The sequence below is a fragment of the Bufo gargarizans genome, chromosome 2 (assembly GCF_014858855.1).
Source record: "Bufo gargarizans isolate SCDJY-AF-19 chromosome 2, ASM1485885v1, whole genome shotgun sequence".
NCBI classification, from domain to species: Eukaryota; Metazoa; Chordata; class Amphibia; order Anura; family Bufonidae; genus Bufo; species Bufo gargarizans.
This window is the reverse complement of record NC_058081.1, coordinates 718,531,543-718,547,568: the sequence shown is the minus strand read 5'-3', so window position 1 is coordinate 718,547,568 and position 16,026 is coordinate 718,531,543. Positions and strand designations below refer to the sequence as shown.

The 16,026-nt window shown below is 48.1% G+C and overlaps 1 protein-coding gene across 1 annotated transcript in view; it reads left to right on the top strand.

Annotated features, from left to right (window-relative positions):
- Positions 1–16,026, top strand: part of LOC122927107 (phospholipase A2 inhibitor and Ly6/PLAUR domain-containing protein-like) — an 89,543-nt gene that overhangs the window by 26,681 nt on the left and 46,836 nt on the right. The window contains exon 4 of the mRNA XM_044278690.1: positions 9,960–10,106. Coding sequence (XP_044134625.1) covers positions 9,960–10,106 — 147 coding nt within the window. The remainder of the gene's footprint in view (positions 1–9,959; positions 10,107–16,026) is intronic.

Here is a 16,026-nt window from a genome sequence, read left to right as displayed (position 1 = left end):
GCGTATTAGAGGGATCCCTGAAACCGTGCTCCCTGGCGACGTTCCAGCTGCAGTCATCTCCCTATGCTCCTCACTCTTGGGCCCTGAGTTTGCTCTGGAGATAGTGCTGGAAAGAGCACACAGGGCGTTGCGTCCTAAACCCAAAGCAGAAGATCCCCCTAGAGATGTTATTTGTAAGTTCCTGAACTTCCAAGTGAAATCCGCAGTCCAGGATGCTGCTAGAAACAGACAAGATTTGCTGTTTGAAGGCTCACAGATCTCAATCTATCAGGACTTGGCTCCCTCCACCTTAAGGAAACGCAGATGCCTCAAGCCGCTGACAGAATGGCTAAGAGCGAACAGGATCCTTTATAAATGGAACTTTCCTTTTGGACTTTCCTTTCTTCAGGGGGGTCGTCGCATGAATGTCTCCACTTTTGCCGATCTTGAGGCGGTTTATGACCACCTACAAATCCCGCCCCTGCAGATCGAGAACTGGGACTTATTCCAAGATCTGGGTGCCATGCCTGAAGTTCCGGTGGTGGAAGCCTTCGCCCTGCAACACACTCCAAAGAACCACAAAGCGGGGAAGAGAAGCCGACAGCTGACACCGAAGAGACTGTCTCAAGACTGATCTCCAGTTGCATCCCAACACAGGTCTCCTATTCAGAGGCACGACGTCTTTTTTCTTTTTTTTTTTTTTTTTTCGCTGGACTCACTGAGATCTATCCAGATAAGTGGCTCTTTCCTTTCAGGGGACTCTTACTATTTTATGAGTAGCTAGTTTTAATTTCTGCTCGTAGATCCAGGAATGAGTTCAGCTTACTATTGTGTTGCCTCTGTAACTTATGTGTCATATCCCTAATGCCTTAATCCCTCTTCTCCCTCCTCCCTTATCCCTTTTGCTTTCCTAAGAGTTTAGGGCTAACTCCCCCTATCTGTTGAACTCCCGATGATAGCTTAGTGTAACATAAGATCTTTTTCAAGCTGCAATTTTACGTGCAGTACGGTTTGTTTAACCGGTCATTGACCAATTCTTTCCCCCATGCTCTATACTGGTGGGTCACCCCACGCAACTGGTTTGTTTATGGTTTTATGTTTTGTTTCTCCCTTTTTCCCTTTCCCTTTGTTCAGTTCTAGGTACCTGGCACACATCTACCTGAATCTTCCGAGGGTTACTCCAGTTCTGACAGACCCGGCTCCTTTTCCAGATGGGGGAGTTTCATCTAAAATCGTGAGTGTCCTCTCCTGGGGGTCTGGCACACCTTGCGCCTTTCCGAAAACAATAAATTTAACCCATGGCTGACATTCATGTAGCTTCCTATAATGTGAAGGGCTTTAACTCACCCTCCAAGAGAAGCCAGATTTTTACTATCCTACGTAAAGAGGGCTCGGATGTGCTACTTCTCCAGGAGACGCATTTCAGGTTTAATCACTACCCCAATCTGGAATTCTCTCACTATCCACTCTGGTTCCATTGTGGGGGATGTTCTGCTTCGTCTGGGGGAGTGAGTATAGGATTCAAGAGAAAAGTGCCTTTCAAATACATTAACCATATACAAGACCCTGAGGGCAGGTACATTATGCTTAAAGGGATTATTGGGATTCAGAAATATACCTTTATAAACCTATACGCCCCTAATACCAAACAGGCTAGTTGGTTGTCGTCTATATCCCCTATTATTAAGTCTTTCAAGGAAGGAATTGTGATACTGGGTGGGGATCTCAACATAGCTTTAAATCCCGAGATAGATTCTTCAGCAAGGAAAACCTCCCATTCAAAAAGCTCCTTGAAGCTTATTAAAAACACTCTCTGGGATCTCCACTTAATAGACGTCTGGCGCACTCACAACCCTAACACCCTAGACTATACCTTCTATTCCCATGTCCATAATAATTATCATCGAATTGACTACCTTTTTATTTCAAAAGAGCACCTTCAATTATGCCCACTGGCCAAAATAGGATCCATACATCTATCCGACCATGCCCCGATTTTTATGAAGCTCTCCTCTCCCACTCGCAAGCCAAAGAACTTTAATTGGAGATTAAATGAATTCATTCTAGGGAACCCAGACTCCATAAAGAAAATTGCGTCACTACTAGAAGAATACTTTAAATTGAACTCTTTACCAGAAATCTTGCCCCAAACCGTCTGGGATGCCCATAAACCTTTCGTCAGAGGCAAACTTATTAGCTTAGGATCGCATCTAAAGAAAACCAGGGAGAGTAATATTAATAATCTTCTCTCTAAGGTTAACAAATTAGAATCCACCCACAAGGCTACCCCCTCTGACTCTCATCTCCAAGAGCTCTCTAAGGCACGAGCCGAATTGAAAGCCCTGTTAAACAATAATTCAGCCAAATTCTACCTCAACTCCCAGTATAAGTTTTTTGCTCACGGGGATAAGGCCACAAAATTTCTGATGAATAGAATTAAATCTAGAAGAGCAGACAATTATATTCACCAACTGTCCTCCCCTAAGGGTGACCCGGTATTTGACTCTTTCAAGATAGCTAAACAATTTAGGGACTTCTATGAAGCCTTGTACAACCTTCCCACTACCGTTCCCCCAACATCTCACTCCACATTAGTAGAGGCTTATCTTAAGTCTACCACATGCCCAGCGCTGTCGGTAGATCAAAAGCAATCGCTGGAAGCTCCATTTACCATGGACGAGATCTCCCTTGCCCTAGCCCAAATGCCCCAGGGGAAGAGTCCGGGCCCAGATGGCCTACCGGTGTTTTACTATAAAACATTTAAAAAACAGCTTCTGCCACATCTCCTCACGGTCTGCAACCAGTCCCTGCAGGGCGTCCCCTTGTCTAGGGATATGACGTCTGCCCATGTAGCCTTGATTCCAAAGGAGGGGAAGGACTCCAAGCAATGTGCAAACTATAGGCCAATCTCTCTCCTGAATATTGATCTTAAAATACTCGCGAAACTATTGGCCAACCGCCTTGCTGTCCTTCTCCCTCTGCTGGTGCATATGGATCAGGTGGGCTTTGTGCGTAATAGAGAAGGTAGAGACAACACAACTAGAGTCATCAACGCTCTCTGCTATGCCAGACATACCTCTACTCCCCTTTTACTCCTTAGCACCGACGCCGAAAAAGCGTTCGACCCCATAAATTGGAATTATCTGCGACACGTCCTAGCCTTCTTTGGCCTACCTGATCCATATATCAAGGCTGTATTTGCTATGTACGACCAAGCTTCCGCCCGTGTGATGGTCAATGGTGACCTATCATCTCCCTTTCGGATCCAAAACGGAACTCGACAAGGTTGCCCCCTATCCCCTCTGTTATTCATCCTGGCCATGGAACCCCTTTTATCTAGACTCAGAATGGATACTGAGGTTAAAGGTTTGTCTCTAGGAGGTAGGACCCACAAGATCGCTGCATTTGCAGACGATGTCATGATTATGACATCAAACCCTGAGACTTCCCTCCCTCTAATCCAGGAACATTTAAAGAACTACAGCCTAGTTTCGAACTTTAAGATTAACGAAAACAAATCCACCGTAATTTGTACGGGCGTCTCGCCACGACTCAAACTCTCCTTAATGAAGGATTCTCACTTTAATTGGTCCTCCCCAACTATCACTTACCTAGGAGTGAAAATTAGCCCTAACATTTCAGACCTTTTCAAACTTAATTATGTCCCCTTGAAGGCTGCTCTATTCTTAGCCTTGGAAAAACTCACTAAATCAGCGCCGACCCTTTCCTGGTTTGGAAGGAAAAATATCCTTTCTGCTCTTATTATCCCTCGTCTCACTTACCTCCAACAAGTACTCCCTATTCCCATCCCAAAGTCTTATTACTCGGCCCTGAAACAAAAGTTCAGAATGTTCGTATGGAATGGTAGGAGAGCGAGAATGTCCTACTCATTTTTATCTAGGTCGCCTTCTTCTGGTGGCATAGGTCTGCCAGACCCGGAACTATATGGGAAGGCTATTCTTATGTCCCGAACCATTGACTGGTTGAGAAACTCCGACAGCAAGTCCTGGGTGGCTATGGAACGGAGTATTATAGGTCAACCTGCTCGAGCTCTATGTCTGGGTCATAGAGTACCCCCTCAAATTAACTTGCAACCTTTCCCGATTGTTAGGGCCACAGTGGATGCATGGAAATGGTGGAATCTCTCCCACTGCTCAATTCCCTTCCCGTCCCCACTGGTCACGATTAGTGATATATTAGGTTCATCCACGAGCGGGCCTAGAAGCTCCTCCTCTAAACTAGTTAGCTCCTCCTCCATGCCAATATCCCTTCTTCTAGAACCCCAGGGCCTGGCCCCAACAAATGATACCATTAATACTCTTCTCAACCCACAACCATGTGATTTTAACCTCATCCCACTTATCAACTCGTTTGTTAATAAGAATAACACAAACGGTGAACTCCTTCGCCCCCTTACATGGTTTGAGGCTTTAATAACTAGCCCTAACCCTCCTAAAAAACCTATTTCTCTTATATATAACAAACTAAGATCTCCCCCCCTAATTGTTAAGCCAGCTTTCATTCGATCCTGGGAGCAAGAGACAGGAGTTAATCTTCCTCTTCAAATTTTGCCCACATTATTCGAGACTCCGCACAAATCCTCTAGATGTGTTAGAGCACAGGAGAATGGATACAAAATCCTCTCACAATGGTATATCACCCCGGTCAAATCCTCGCACTTCTCCAGAGCTACGTCTACAGCGTGCTGGAGATGTCAAGAGGAGAAAGGTACTTTCTTACACATATGGTGGACGTGCACGGGCATCAACAAATGGTGGGCGGAAATCTTCCGGATCGGTAATCTAATTTGCTCCTCAAATATTGCCTTATCCCCCTATGGTGCTTTGCTCTCTCTTTTTAATGATGACAACTCGCCCCCTCCCACGTTCCTTTTCAAGCAACTTTTATTGGCAGCCCGTCTTTTGGTTCCTAAGCATTGGCTACAAGCTACCTTACCCTCGATGGAGCAATGGAGACTTAAAGTAGACCAAATTTATCGCTTTGAGGAAATGGCCTCTTGGGAGTCACGGTCTCACCCAATATTCCTGAGAAAGTGGGCCCCCTGGGCGGAGTACAGATTTCCTAAGCATTAGCCTACCCCAAACCATCATATGGCCTCCTTTACGACCCGGTCCTATTAGCCACGCGAATGTGTCTATTTACTTAAATTTTGACCAGTTCTGCTTGGTAAATTACTAGTAGAGAGAGATGTACATCCCCTCCCGACTGCGAGCCGACTACGACTTATCCACATGTAGGGCGGTATTGAGCTCACTAAGTGGTGACAGACTACTTTGGGTTCTCTTTCTCTTTTTCTCTCCCTCTAATTGCATTGACAATCCCTCTATGCAGCCATGCCTCGATACTGTCTTTTATGCACTAATCTATAGAATGCTAGTCATGATTATGGAGTAACTCTTGACTTTTCTGTATGGATTTTATCCTAACCCTGTTGTGTACAATATTGTGCCTCTATGATGATGTGTATGGTACCCTTTTACGCCTCTGTTGGCGTGCTGTTTCAATGTTTCAATGTATGTTTTACCGAAAGTAAAATAAAACTTTAAAATTTAAAAAAAAAACAAAAAAAAAAACGCTCCTGGCGATGATGGAAGAGGATGTGGCATAGGAGGAGGAGTAGGAAGAGGGATCATTTCGTAGAGTTTCCGGCCAGTCATTGCCAAGTGGCTCCGAGGGTGGGTTCCTGCACCCTCAAACGCCAGGTACACAATTGTCCAGCCAGGGCACAGTTCTTGAGCAGCAGGAGGCGATAGTGGAGTTTCAGCTGCAGCATGCACTGGTGAGTCACTCAGCGGTACAGCACCACTTCACCACCAATGACTGGGCCTCATGCGAGACCTGTGTTCCTTGTTGCACTGTTTCGAGTACTCCACCAACATGGCCAGTGCCGATAACGCAGTTCTCAGCGTTACTATCCCACTTCTATGCCTCCTTAAAAAAACTCTCCTGACGATGATGGAAGAGGATGTTGCATAGGAGGAGAAGGAGGAAGAGGGATCATTTCATAGGGTCTCCGGCCAGTCATTCACAAGTGGCTCCGAGGGTGGGTTCCTGCACCCACAAATCTAAGATACACAATTGTTCAGACTGGTCACAGTTCTGGAGGATGACGAGGTGGAAAATGAGAAGGAGGAGATGGAGGAGGAACTATGTTCACAGCAGACCAGCTCATGGCCATCACAAGCGCGTGGCTGGGGCAAGACAGAGGACACACACGCTACACCTCTCACAGAGGACAGCTTTTCGTTGCTTCTGGGCAGCCTGGCACACATGAGCGATTACATGCTGCAGTGTCTCCGCAATGACCGCCGAGTTGCCCACATTCTAACTTGTGCCAATTACTGGGTGGCCACGCTGCTGGATCCCCATTACAAGGACAACTTACCGTCCTTAATTCCGTCAATGGAGCGTGATAGTAAGATACACGAGTACAAGTGCACGCTGGTAGACGCGCTGCTGGTGGCATTCCCACCTGACAGCGGGGGCACAGTGGAAGCACAAGGCGAAGGCAGAGGACGAGGATGAGGTCGTCAATGCAGCTGGGGCACCGCCAGCACCTCAGAAGGCAGGGTTAGCATGGGCTCAAAATGTGGAAAAGCTTTGTCAGCACGCCACAACAACCAGCACAACCAGCTGATATGGAACGTTTTAGCAGGAGGCAGAATTTCACCAACATGGTGGAGCAGTATGTGTGCATACGCCTACACGTACTGACACGCTACACGCCTCCAAATTGGGGACATGGCCTGAGCTTGCACTTTATGCCTTGGAGGTGCTGGCCTGCCCTGCAGCCAGAGTATTATCTGAACGTGTGTTTAGCATGGCAAGGGGCGTCATCATAGACAAGCGCAGCCGCCTGTCCACAGCCAATGTGGGCAAGCTCACGTTCATTAAAATGAGCCAGACATGGATCCTTCAGGACTTGTCCGTACTTTGTGCAGATTAAACATGTATACTGGCACTAACCAGCCATTATTATACTGCAGTGCAATTGCTCATTGTTGTATTTTCGATATTTCACACTCTTTTAGAGTGTACCCTAATTTAAAAAAATGAAATGAAAACCAAAAACCTGTGTTGGCTACCTCGTCCTCCTTCACCGCTGCTTCCACCTACACCGCTAAGTCCACCAGCTCCTCAAACTCTTACTCCATATGGAAATCCACCTCTTAAACTTTTTTTTTTTTTGTACGTATTTTATTTTATATCATTTCACTACTTTGTCATTTACATTTTTGCTATACAAACAAAAATTTGTGAATTTCACCCAAAAATGTAAATGACAAAGTAGTGAAATGATATAAATAAAATATACGTACAAAAAAGAAAATGATTTAAGAGGTGGACTTCCATATGGAGTAAGAGTTTGAGGTATAGACAGGTTAATACATTTCTGTAATTTTTCTATTACATTCTTGGGTTGACATTATACAATTTTAGACGTGAATAAACCCCTGCTCTGCATAGGTGACAGGGAATAACATTTCTGAAATGCTTCTTTAATTGATGTGCGCCACCTCCTTTGATTCAATGCTTAAACTTAATTATAAACTTAAATAATTTGTCCCACATTTCCGCTATACACTTTTGGCCAACATTTGCACCTCAATAGCTTTTCCCACATTTCCGCTTGACTCTTTTGGCCAACATTTGGGCTTCTGTAATTTGTCCCAAATTTGCGCCTCAATAGCTTTTCCCACATTTCTGCTCGATCCCAATTTTTTAAAATAAATTTAACTTCCTTAAATTTGGTCTCTTTTTCTCACGCTCCCTCTTCGGCCTGGAACCCTGATTCCCTGCCACCCATTATCAACATGGTAGGCTCAGAAAAGAACATCAAAAGTTGATAGAAAAGATATCCAAATGGATGGTGGATGTCACTGGGGCACCTTTACATAGGTGACAGGAACATAAATAAAAAAAAAAAATCGTCAATTACATTGTCAGGTGACATTTTTCATGTTTTGCCAGATAGAAACACCTGCTCTGCATAGTTGACAGGGAATAAATTGTGAGAAATTCTTAATTCATTGATGCGCGACATCCTTTCATTCAATGCTTAAACTTTAAAAAGTTGTCCCACTTTTACACTTTAATACTTTGTCCCATATTTCCGCTCTATAATTTAAAATTTGAAAAAAATAATCCTCCCTTGGATGTGGTCTCTCTTTCTCACGCTCCCTCTCTGGCCTGGAACCCTGATTCCCCGCCACCCGTGATCACCATGGTAGGCGCATAAATGAACATCAAAAGTGGATAGAGCAGATATCAAATTGAATCGTGAACATCACGGGGATGTGCGACATGGTGGGTCAGTAAGTATGCACACGCCTACACGAACTGACTGACAGGGGTCAGCCCCTGCAACTTCTGGGTCTCCAAATTAGGCACATGGCCTGAGCTTGCCCTTTACGCCTTGGAAGTGCTGGCCTTCCCTGCAGCCAGTGTATTGTCTGAACATGTGTTTAGCACGACTGCAGGGGGTCATCACAGGTTATATTTCCCAATGTTTTGGGGTGTACCCTAATTTAAAAATAAAATTTTAAACCAAAAACCAGTGTAGGCTACCTCCTCCTCCACTACCACTTCCACCTACACCGCCACATCCACCGCCTCCTCAACCTCCTACTCCATATGGACCTTGTCCTCCTAGATCAAGATTATTATTTTTTATTTTTATGTATTTTATGTTCTTTAACCCCTTAGTGACCAAGCCTGTTTGGGCCTTAATGACCAAGCCAAATTTTGGAAATATGACATGTGTCATTTTAGCTTAGAATAACTTTAACGGTTTTGCACATCAAAGTAATTCTGACATTGTTTTCTTGTCACATATTGTACATGTGTAAAAATTGGCACATTTTCCTATTTTCAACTGCAATATTTCACATACATACATAAATGCTATTCAATATTTTTATCAGAAATATATTTCCACATCTTTACTTTATTTTGACTGCACTTACAATTTTTTTATTTATTTAGATGTGATGGGGGGGGGGGCGCCCTAATAACTTTATTTAACACATCTGTGGGCCATATTGCCCCGATCGGGGTGCTGGTGGACCGGGTCGGGGCATAATTTGAACTACTCTCTCCTCTCCTGAGGAGAGAGACCTTACTGAGAGCAGCGGTGAGTGGTTTTCAGTCTGCGCATGCACCGGGCCGCCGCCGCCATCTTTATTGAGGGTAAGGGGGGTGGGGGGTGAGGATCGGGACCCAGCTTAGGGCCAGAAGCACTGGGGGACCCGATCACTGCACTGGAGACTTTCTCCCTCTTCTCTTACATGAGAGGAGGGAGAAAGTTTAGTGCGGGCAGCTCCACTGCCGGTATTTTCTGTGATCGCCGTGATAAAGTGTATCACGGCAATCACGTGATCAGAGACCGCTTGTCACGGTCTCTGATCACTGCTGAGCTGGAGGCACGGAGCTACAGCGCTACTCGCTAACTTGGGCTGAAGTGCCCCCGTAAAAAGGCGGCGCTCCAGCGCAAGGCCCCTTAGTGACCGCCGTAAAAACACATATGGGTGGTAACTAAGGGGTTAAAGTCATTTCCATATCCACATTTGTTTGCAGAGCACTTGCCATGCTCTTAACCACATTGTGATGCCATTTGCAGCCCTCTAGCCCTTTCCATTACATTTTTACAGTCATTTTAGTGCTCAAAAGTTCGGGTCCCCATTGACTTTAATGGGGTTCGGGTTCGGGGTCAAGTTCGGGTCCCGAGGTTCGTCCGAACCCGAACATCCAGGTGTCCGCTCAACTCTAAATGTGACCTGTTGTAAGAATAGACATTTGTGCATAACAATTAACCAGTGTACACAATCTGCGCTCCTCCATATGTTTGGATCACAGAGAATATGGAAGGGCAGGATACATTGATTATACATACTATTTACTGGTTATATATATACTTTCCTATTTCAGTAAGAGAAAATGTTTGCTTTGTTTATTTTTAGCTGGAGTGGAGTCTACATCTTTGGACAGGACATGCGCACCTTCATCTCAATGTGGCTTAAAGGGCAGTGTGCGCCTACAACAAGGACATATGAGGATGAGCACTTCATGCTGCAACACTGACAACTGCACTCCTGGTCCTCCCACATGTAAGTCGTCTCTTTCTGCTTCTCTTTGACAATATTGCGTTAAAGTATAAAAAATGTAATAACTTTGTGAATTACTAGTTGGTAAGGCTGATTGGCAAAATAATACTGGCTGGCCCACTCGATGCCATAGAACTGCCACAACTGATGCCAACCAAGCGCCCCTGCCATGCAACAGGATGGCTTGAATTGCGTTGTCTACGGAGGAGTACCGCATAGCAAATTCCTCCGATGGAATCAGGAAATTGAGGCAGGGAATTGTAGAAACTTGAGGGGCGGACAGGTCATAAATCAACCTTTTTTTATTAGTGTTTTTTTTGGACACTAGGCCGATGGGGTTGATGCGCCATGATGCAAAGGGGATGAGTGGGAAAGGGCCTATGAGGAAACCTTTCTCCACCTCGGACTGGAGCAACTCACTATTTGCTGGAGGGTCCAGGGTGGCTGACAGCAGATTCCTGCCTTCCCAGGGAACCTGTGGCAGTGTAATGAGCCCTGTGTGGAACCCCTGCTGGAAGCCTGACAACAGAAACGCCATGAAGTCCTGATCATGGTGATCCTGAAGGAGAGCCGCCAAGAGGTCCACATTGATGTCGGCAAGTCAGGATCCCTTAGCAGCTTTTTTGGGACAGGCGGACCGCGGATGGGCTCTGAAGCACAGGGAGCACACGTGGAAGGAATCTGCAGCTGGCATAGGAGCAGCCTCCTGAGTTAAAATTATTGCAGACCTCACTTCTTCCCAAGTAGACAATGGGTCTACCCAGCTTGTCAGTGGAGGGGTTGGACGGCAGAGACTCGGAGGTTCCGGGGAGGGCCCTGTCCTGAGACGGGTGAGCGCTATTTGGGCACCATTCAGATGAGTGGAAAATGGACTGGCACGTTGAGCAGTTGGGTGCCCTGAGGCCAGCGAAGTGACGACAGAAGAGCTCTGTGTCAATTAAGGACCAGCTGGTAACATATTGGAACTGCACCAGAGCTGCAGCCGCCTTAGCTGAGAAGGAACGATGGTAGTCGTAGAAGGCTGAACCACCATACTTGTGACCTAGGTCAGTGACCAGGTACAAGTAGCTGTCCAGCTCTTCCCTCCTTTCCGGCTGTGCGGTGCAGATAATGTCTCTGAAGAGGCTAAATGCCAAGACGAACTCGGGAATAGTCAATTTGCGATTAAGCCGCTAGTCCTTGGCCCTGAGGACCACAGACACATCCCCACAATTGATAACCCTGTTCTCGGGCCCATCTTGAGCGGCAATGAGGATTAGCATCCTTCCCTGCCTTGAGGTTGTCAGGAATGAAGTGTGAGGGGGACACCTGGGGAATGGGCCTGGGCATACCTGGTGCCAGCCAGCCCGATGTGGACGGTGCGATCAGCGGGACGGGTGACGGGGGCGCCATGGGTGGCCGGGATTCCAGCTCTGATACCCTCGCCCGGACATCAGCTACCGAGTCGACCAACGAGTTTAGGGTAGACTGCAGCTGCACCAGTGATAACTGGATCGAAGACGTCTCCGGCTGCACCGCCGAAGCGCTGGAGTTGGTCATAAGCAGTTTGTACAGCTCTGCCTTCCTGGCGGTGGCCGAGTGCGGGATGCCTCTCCGGTTCAGCTCTGCTAACAACTTCGGTATGGTCCAACTCCTAAGGGATGATGGACCCGCCTGGCCTGACATGACCGACCCGGAGACAGATAGGCTGTCATCTATATCCGAAGCTCGAGACATAGTAGAGCTGTTGAAACAAAAAGGTGTGACAGATAAAGGGAAGAAAAAAAGAAAAAAAACGAGAAGGTGATGAAGGAACAGGATTGAAAAGGTGCAAGATGGAGAAAACACGTACCGGAATGAGAACCCGTAACACGGACTAGCAGAACCTGACCTAGCCGGACAGACGAAGAGACCAATTAAAACGTGAACATAGACCCGACGGGTACACTGACGGAGTCAGTGCGAACTTACCTGTATAGGACCGATAGGAACAGGAAATAGGGAAAACCCTGAAAATAAAAGTAACAGGCGAAATTTGAGAGTGCAGAATAACAGATGACCACATACCTGTTAGAACCAGACGAACTGGCCAGGATGGGGCGCACCCCTCGGTCAAGTAAACATTCTCAGCGTATCTGACCGGTTTCTTGACCGGAGAAGGCCCCCTGAGCGTACCAGGTGGGTGACAGAAGTGATGACGCGTTGCCATGAGATAGAGGCTGCGCGTAGCAGCGGCCCGCGAATGCGGCAGACTGACATGATGAACCTTTGAGTCAGGGAAAAACAGCAAAGAATGACCAGGGGAGCGGCCGGAGAATGGCCCCTTAGAAAAACAACCCGGATAAGCCAGCGGACAGGTGCGTCAAGACCTGCACCAGTGATAACTGGATCGAAGACGTCTCCGGCTGCACCGCCGAAGCGCTGGAGTTGGTCATAAGCAGTTTGTACAGCTCTGCCTTCCTGGCGGTGGCCGAGTGCGGGATGCCTGTCCGGTTCAGCTCTGCTAACAACTTCGGTATGGTCCAACTCCTAAGGGATGATGGACCCGCCTGGCCTGACATGACCGACCCGGAGACAGATAGGCTGTCATCTATATCCGAAGCTCGAGACATAGTAGAGCTGTTGAAACAAAAAGGTGTGACAGATAAAGGGAAGAAAAAAAGAAAAAAAACGAGAAGGTGATGAAGGAACAGGATTGAAAAGGTGCAAGATGGAGAAAACACGTACCGGAATGAGAACCCGTAACACAGACTAGCAGAACCTGACCTAGCCAGACAGACGAAGAGACCAATTAAAACGTGAACATAGACCCGACGGGTACACTGACGGAGTCAGTGCGAACTTACCTGTATAGGACCGATAGGAACAGGAAATAGGGAAAACCCTGAAAATAAAAGTAACAGGTGAAATTTGAGAGTGCAGAATAACAGATGACCACATACCTGTTAGAACCAGACGAACTGGCCAGGATGGGGCGCACCCCTAGGTCAAGTAAACAATCTTAGCGTATCTGACCGGTTTCTTGACCGGAGAAGGCCCCCTGAGCGTACCAGGTGGGTGACAGAAGTGATGACGCGTTGCCATGAGATAGAGGCTGCGCGTAGCAGCGGCCCGCGAATGCGGCAGACTGACATGATGAACCTTTGAGTCAGGGAAAAACAGCAAAGAATGACCAGGGGAGCGGCCGGAGAATGGCCCCTTAGAAAAACAACCCGGATAAGCCAGCGGACAGGTGCGTCAAGACCCACGTATCAGAGAAGGAAAAATATGAAGACCTGGGCGTACCAGGGATGTACCGTGCCCTGGGCGAACCAGGGGAGACACTATGACATGACAAGACCACCGACTGTGCCCTGGTGACAAAAACTAAGTGGCTATGACACGACGACAACAGTGGCCTGGGCGTACCAGGAAGACGAGACAAGCCTGGGCGTGACCAGGTGCAATAAAGTGCGAACGAAGCAGGGCGAATCCTGCACAGGATGGCCATCTTGTTTTTTTTTTACGTTTTTTTTCTTTTCTTTTTTGGACCATGAAAATGGGAAAAAAATTATTTTCTAACATGCTGAACCCATATGCCAGTGTAGGCGAACTTGGACCTGAGCATTGCTACAAGAACGCTATGTTGGATGTTTTGACAGTAGGTTAAAGGACATCAGGAAGCGAAAATGCCAGGCGCATGAACAGAAGGATGGGCGCTGCTGTGTGTCCCTGTGCCTATGCGTGCCAGCCTGGAACGCATCCCGGTTCCGTGCGCATGCCCAGCAACTTTGGGTGTAGCGCCGCACACAGGAGCAACTCGGCGGCCTGTATGCAGGGCCGGAAGTTGTATTGCAGAGCTGGTGCGTTCCAAGCTGGAACGCAAGTTGTTTCCGGCTAATGCAATTCCCCAGGCCGTTATGCCTTAATTAATTGTGTTATTCAAGATGATGGTGCAGGAATTTGTGGTGGCAGGATTTGCAGGCAGGAGGAGGAGCCGCCTGCGCCCCACAGTGAAACGCACGCGGCTCCCGAGACCGCTGCCCAACCAGACCACTCCCCCCCCTTGACGCCGGACTGGGAGAACATGCGCGTGCGCTCCACACCGGAACGCACGCAGCCGCCGCAGCAATGGCAACCGGCAAGGGGGATGGCCCAACAATCTGGCAGCATCGGGAGGCACGTGCGCGCCGATGTTGAACGCACACCGCATAGTGCCATCCCAATGCTCCCCCAGGAATGCGCTACTGATGAGCTCCACGATGGAACGCACGCGGCCGCAGCGCTGTTCGTGCCATGGAGACGCCTGATCCGCCGGCCCCGGGAACCGGAAGTGCGTGCGCTCCACGCTGGACCGCACCCGCCGCATGACCAGAAGTGCGCCTGTCGGTAGGACCGCCGCTGTTCCTGCTCGATACGAAAAAACACTTACCCACTCGCTGCGGGGCTGTAGCGTGAGGCGGCCGCAAAACGAAGTACAAGCACACGTCCAACGTCCAAACGAAATCCACGACCGGAACGCCTGCACCTGAGAACAAGCCCCTGTGAGTGAGGCTGTGGCTCTTATATGAAGAGCCTCCGCCCCTCCCACAAATAATATTTATTTATATAGTGCTGCCATATTCCGCAGCACTTTACAATTTGATAGGGTTCATGTACAAAACAAAACTAACTGGCTAATATACAACTGAAACACTAGGAGTCAGGGCCCTGCTCACAAGAGCTTACAATCTGTAGAGCACCGGAGCAAGGCGCAGAAATTAGCGTAGTGTAACTTGACTTAGGGGGAAGTATGTAGGCAGGAAAGGGTTAAGTATGTGTTTTCAGGTTAGGTGTCTGTATGTTAGGAAAGAGGGCGGGTTTGCTATTTTCGCGTGCTGTATATTTCTTAGGGTAGGGGTGGGATCTGCACCAGTGTACGGGGTATATCGGTGAGTTAGGGTTTTATTGGCAGTGCTGCAGTTAGTTATGGCTTCCCTTAAAGATTTGTTGGTTGCAGTCAGGGCCGCGGCAGAACAGCATGGTTCTGCGTGGGTTCAGAGGAGCTTGCAGGCAGCTATGGCGGCGCCCGCTGCGCCTCCGGCTGCGTTAGTGGGGAGGGTTAGGGCTCGGCGGTCCATGCCGTCTGTGCGTTTGAGCCCCGAGGCGACCCCCCGTGTGCGGCGACGTTTGCGGAGCCCACTTTGGTATCCTCCACTGCGGCCGGCTGGGGCTGATCTGGCTATGGCTGGCCGGCGTAGCGGTAGAAATCCGGCACCGCGTCGGGTGCCTGCGGGAGAAGGACGGGTTAGTTCCCGTCGTTCATCCCTTTGGAAGGACGAGAAGTTTTGGAAGGACGAGTATGTTGAAATATTTTCGTTACTTCCGTTGGAGAAGTTCTAGTTGGATAGGGTGAGGTTGGATGAGAGCAAAAGGGAGGAGGAGGAGAAGCGGCAGTATAGGCTTATACTGCACACTTTTCTGAATTGGCTGCAGGCTTTCGCTATATTGGCAAGTGTGATAGGCGAGAAGGTGCCCGAACAATGTTCGGTGCTTTTTTGCTATATGAATGCGGTGGGGGAGGCATATCGGATGTATGGGAGGTTGGCTTGGCTCAGGTATGACGAGCAGTTTCGTCAGAGGAAGGCAGTCCGGCCTAGTATTAGGTGGGACCATAAGGACATCAGCCTATGGATGCGGCTAATCTCTGCTCCAAAAGGGGGTAACCAGTCCTCTCGGGTTGTGGCCGGGGGTTCCTCGGCGACAGAATTGAATAGTGGGAATAAAAAGGGATGCTGTTGGCAGTTTAATGAGGGGTACTGTAAGTACTTGGCAGATTGCAGGTTCAAGCACGAATGCTCCGGTTGCAGCGGGGCTCACAGCTTGTCGCAGTATTTTAAGCACGGAAAAGGCAAGGGATATGAGGCTGTGCAGGAGAGGGGTGACTCCAGTGAAGGAGGTCGAGATGGAGATTTTTCTAAGGGTT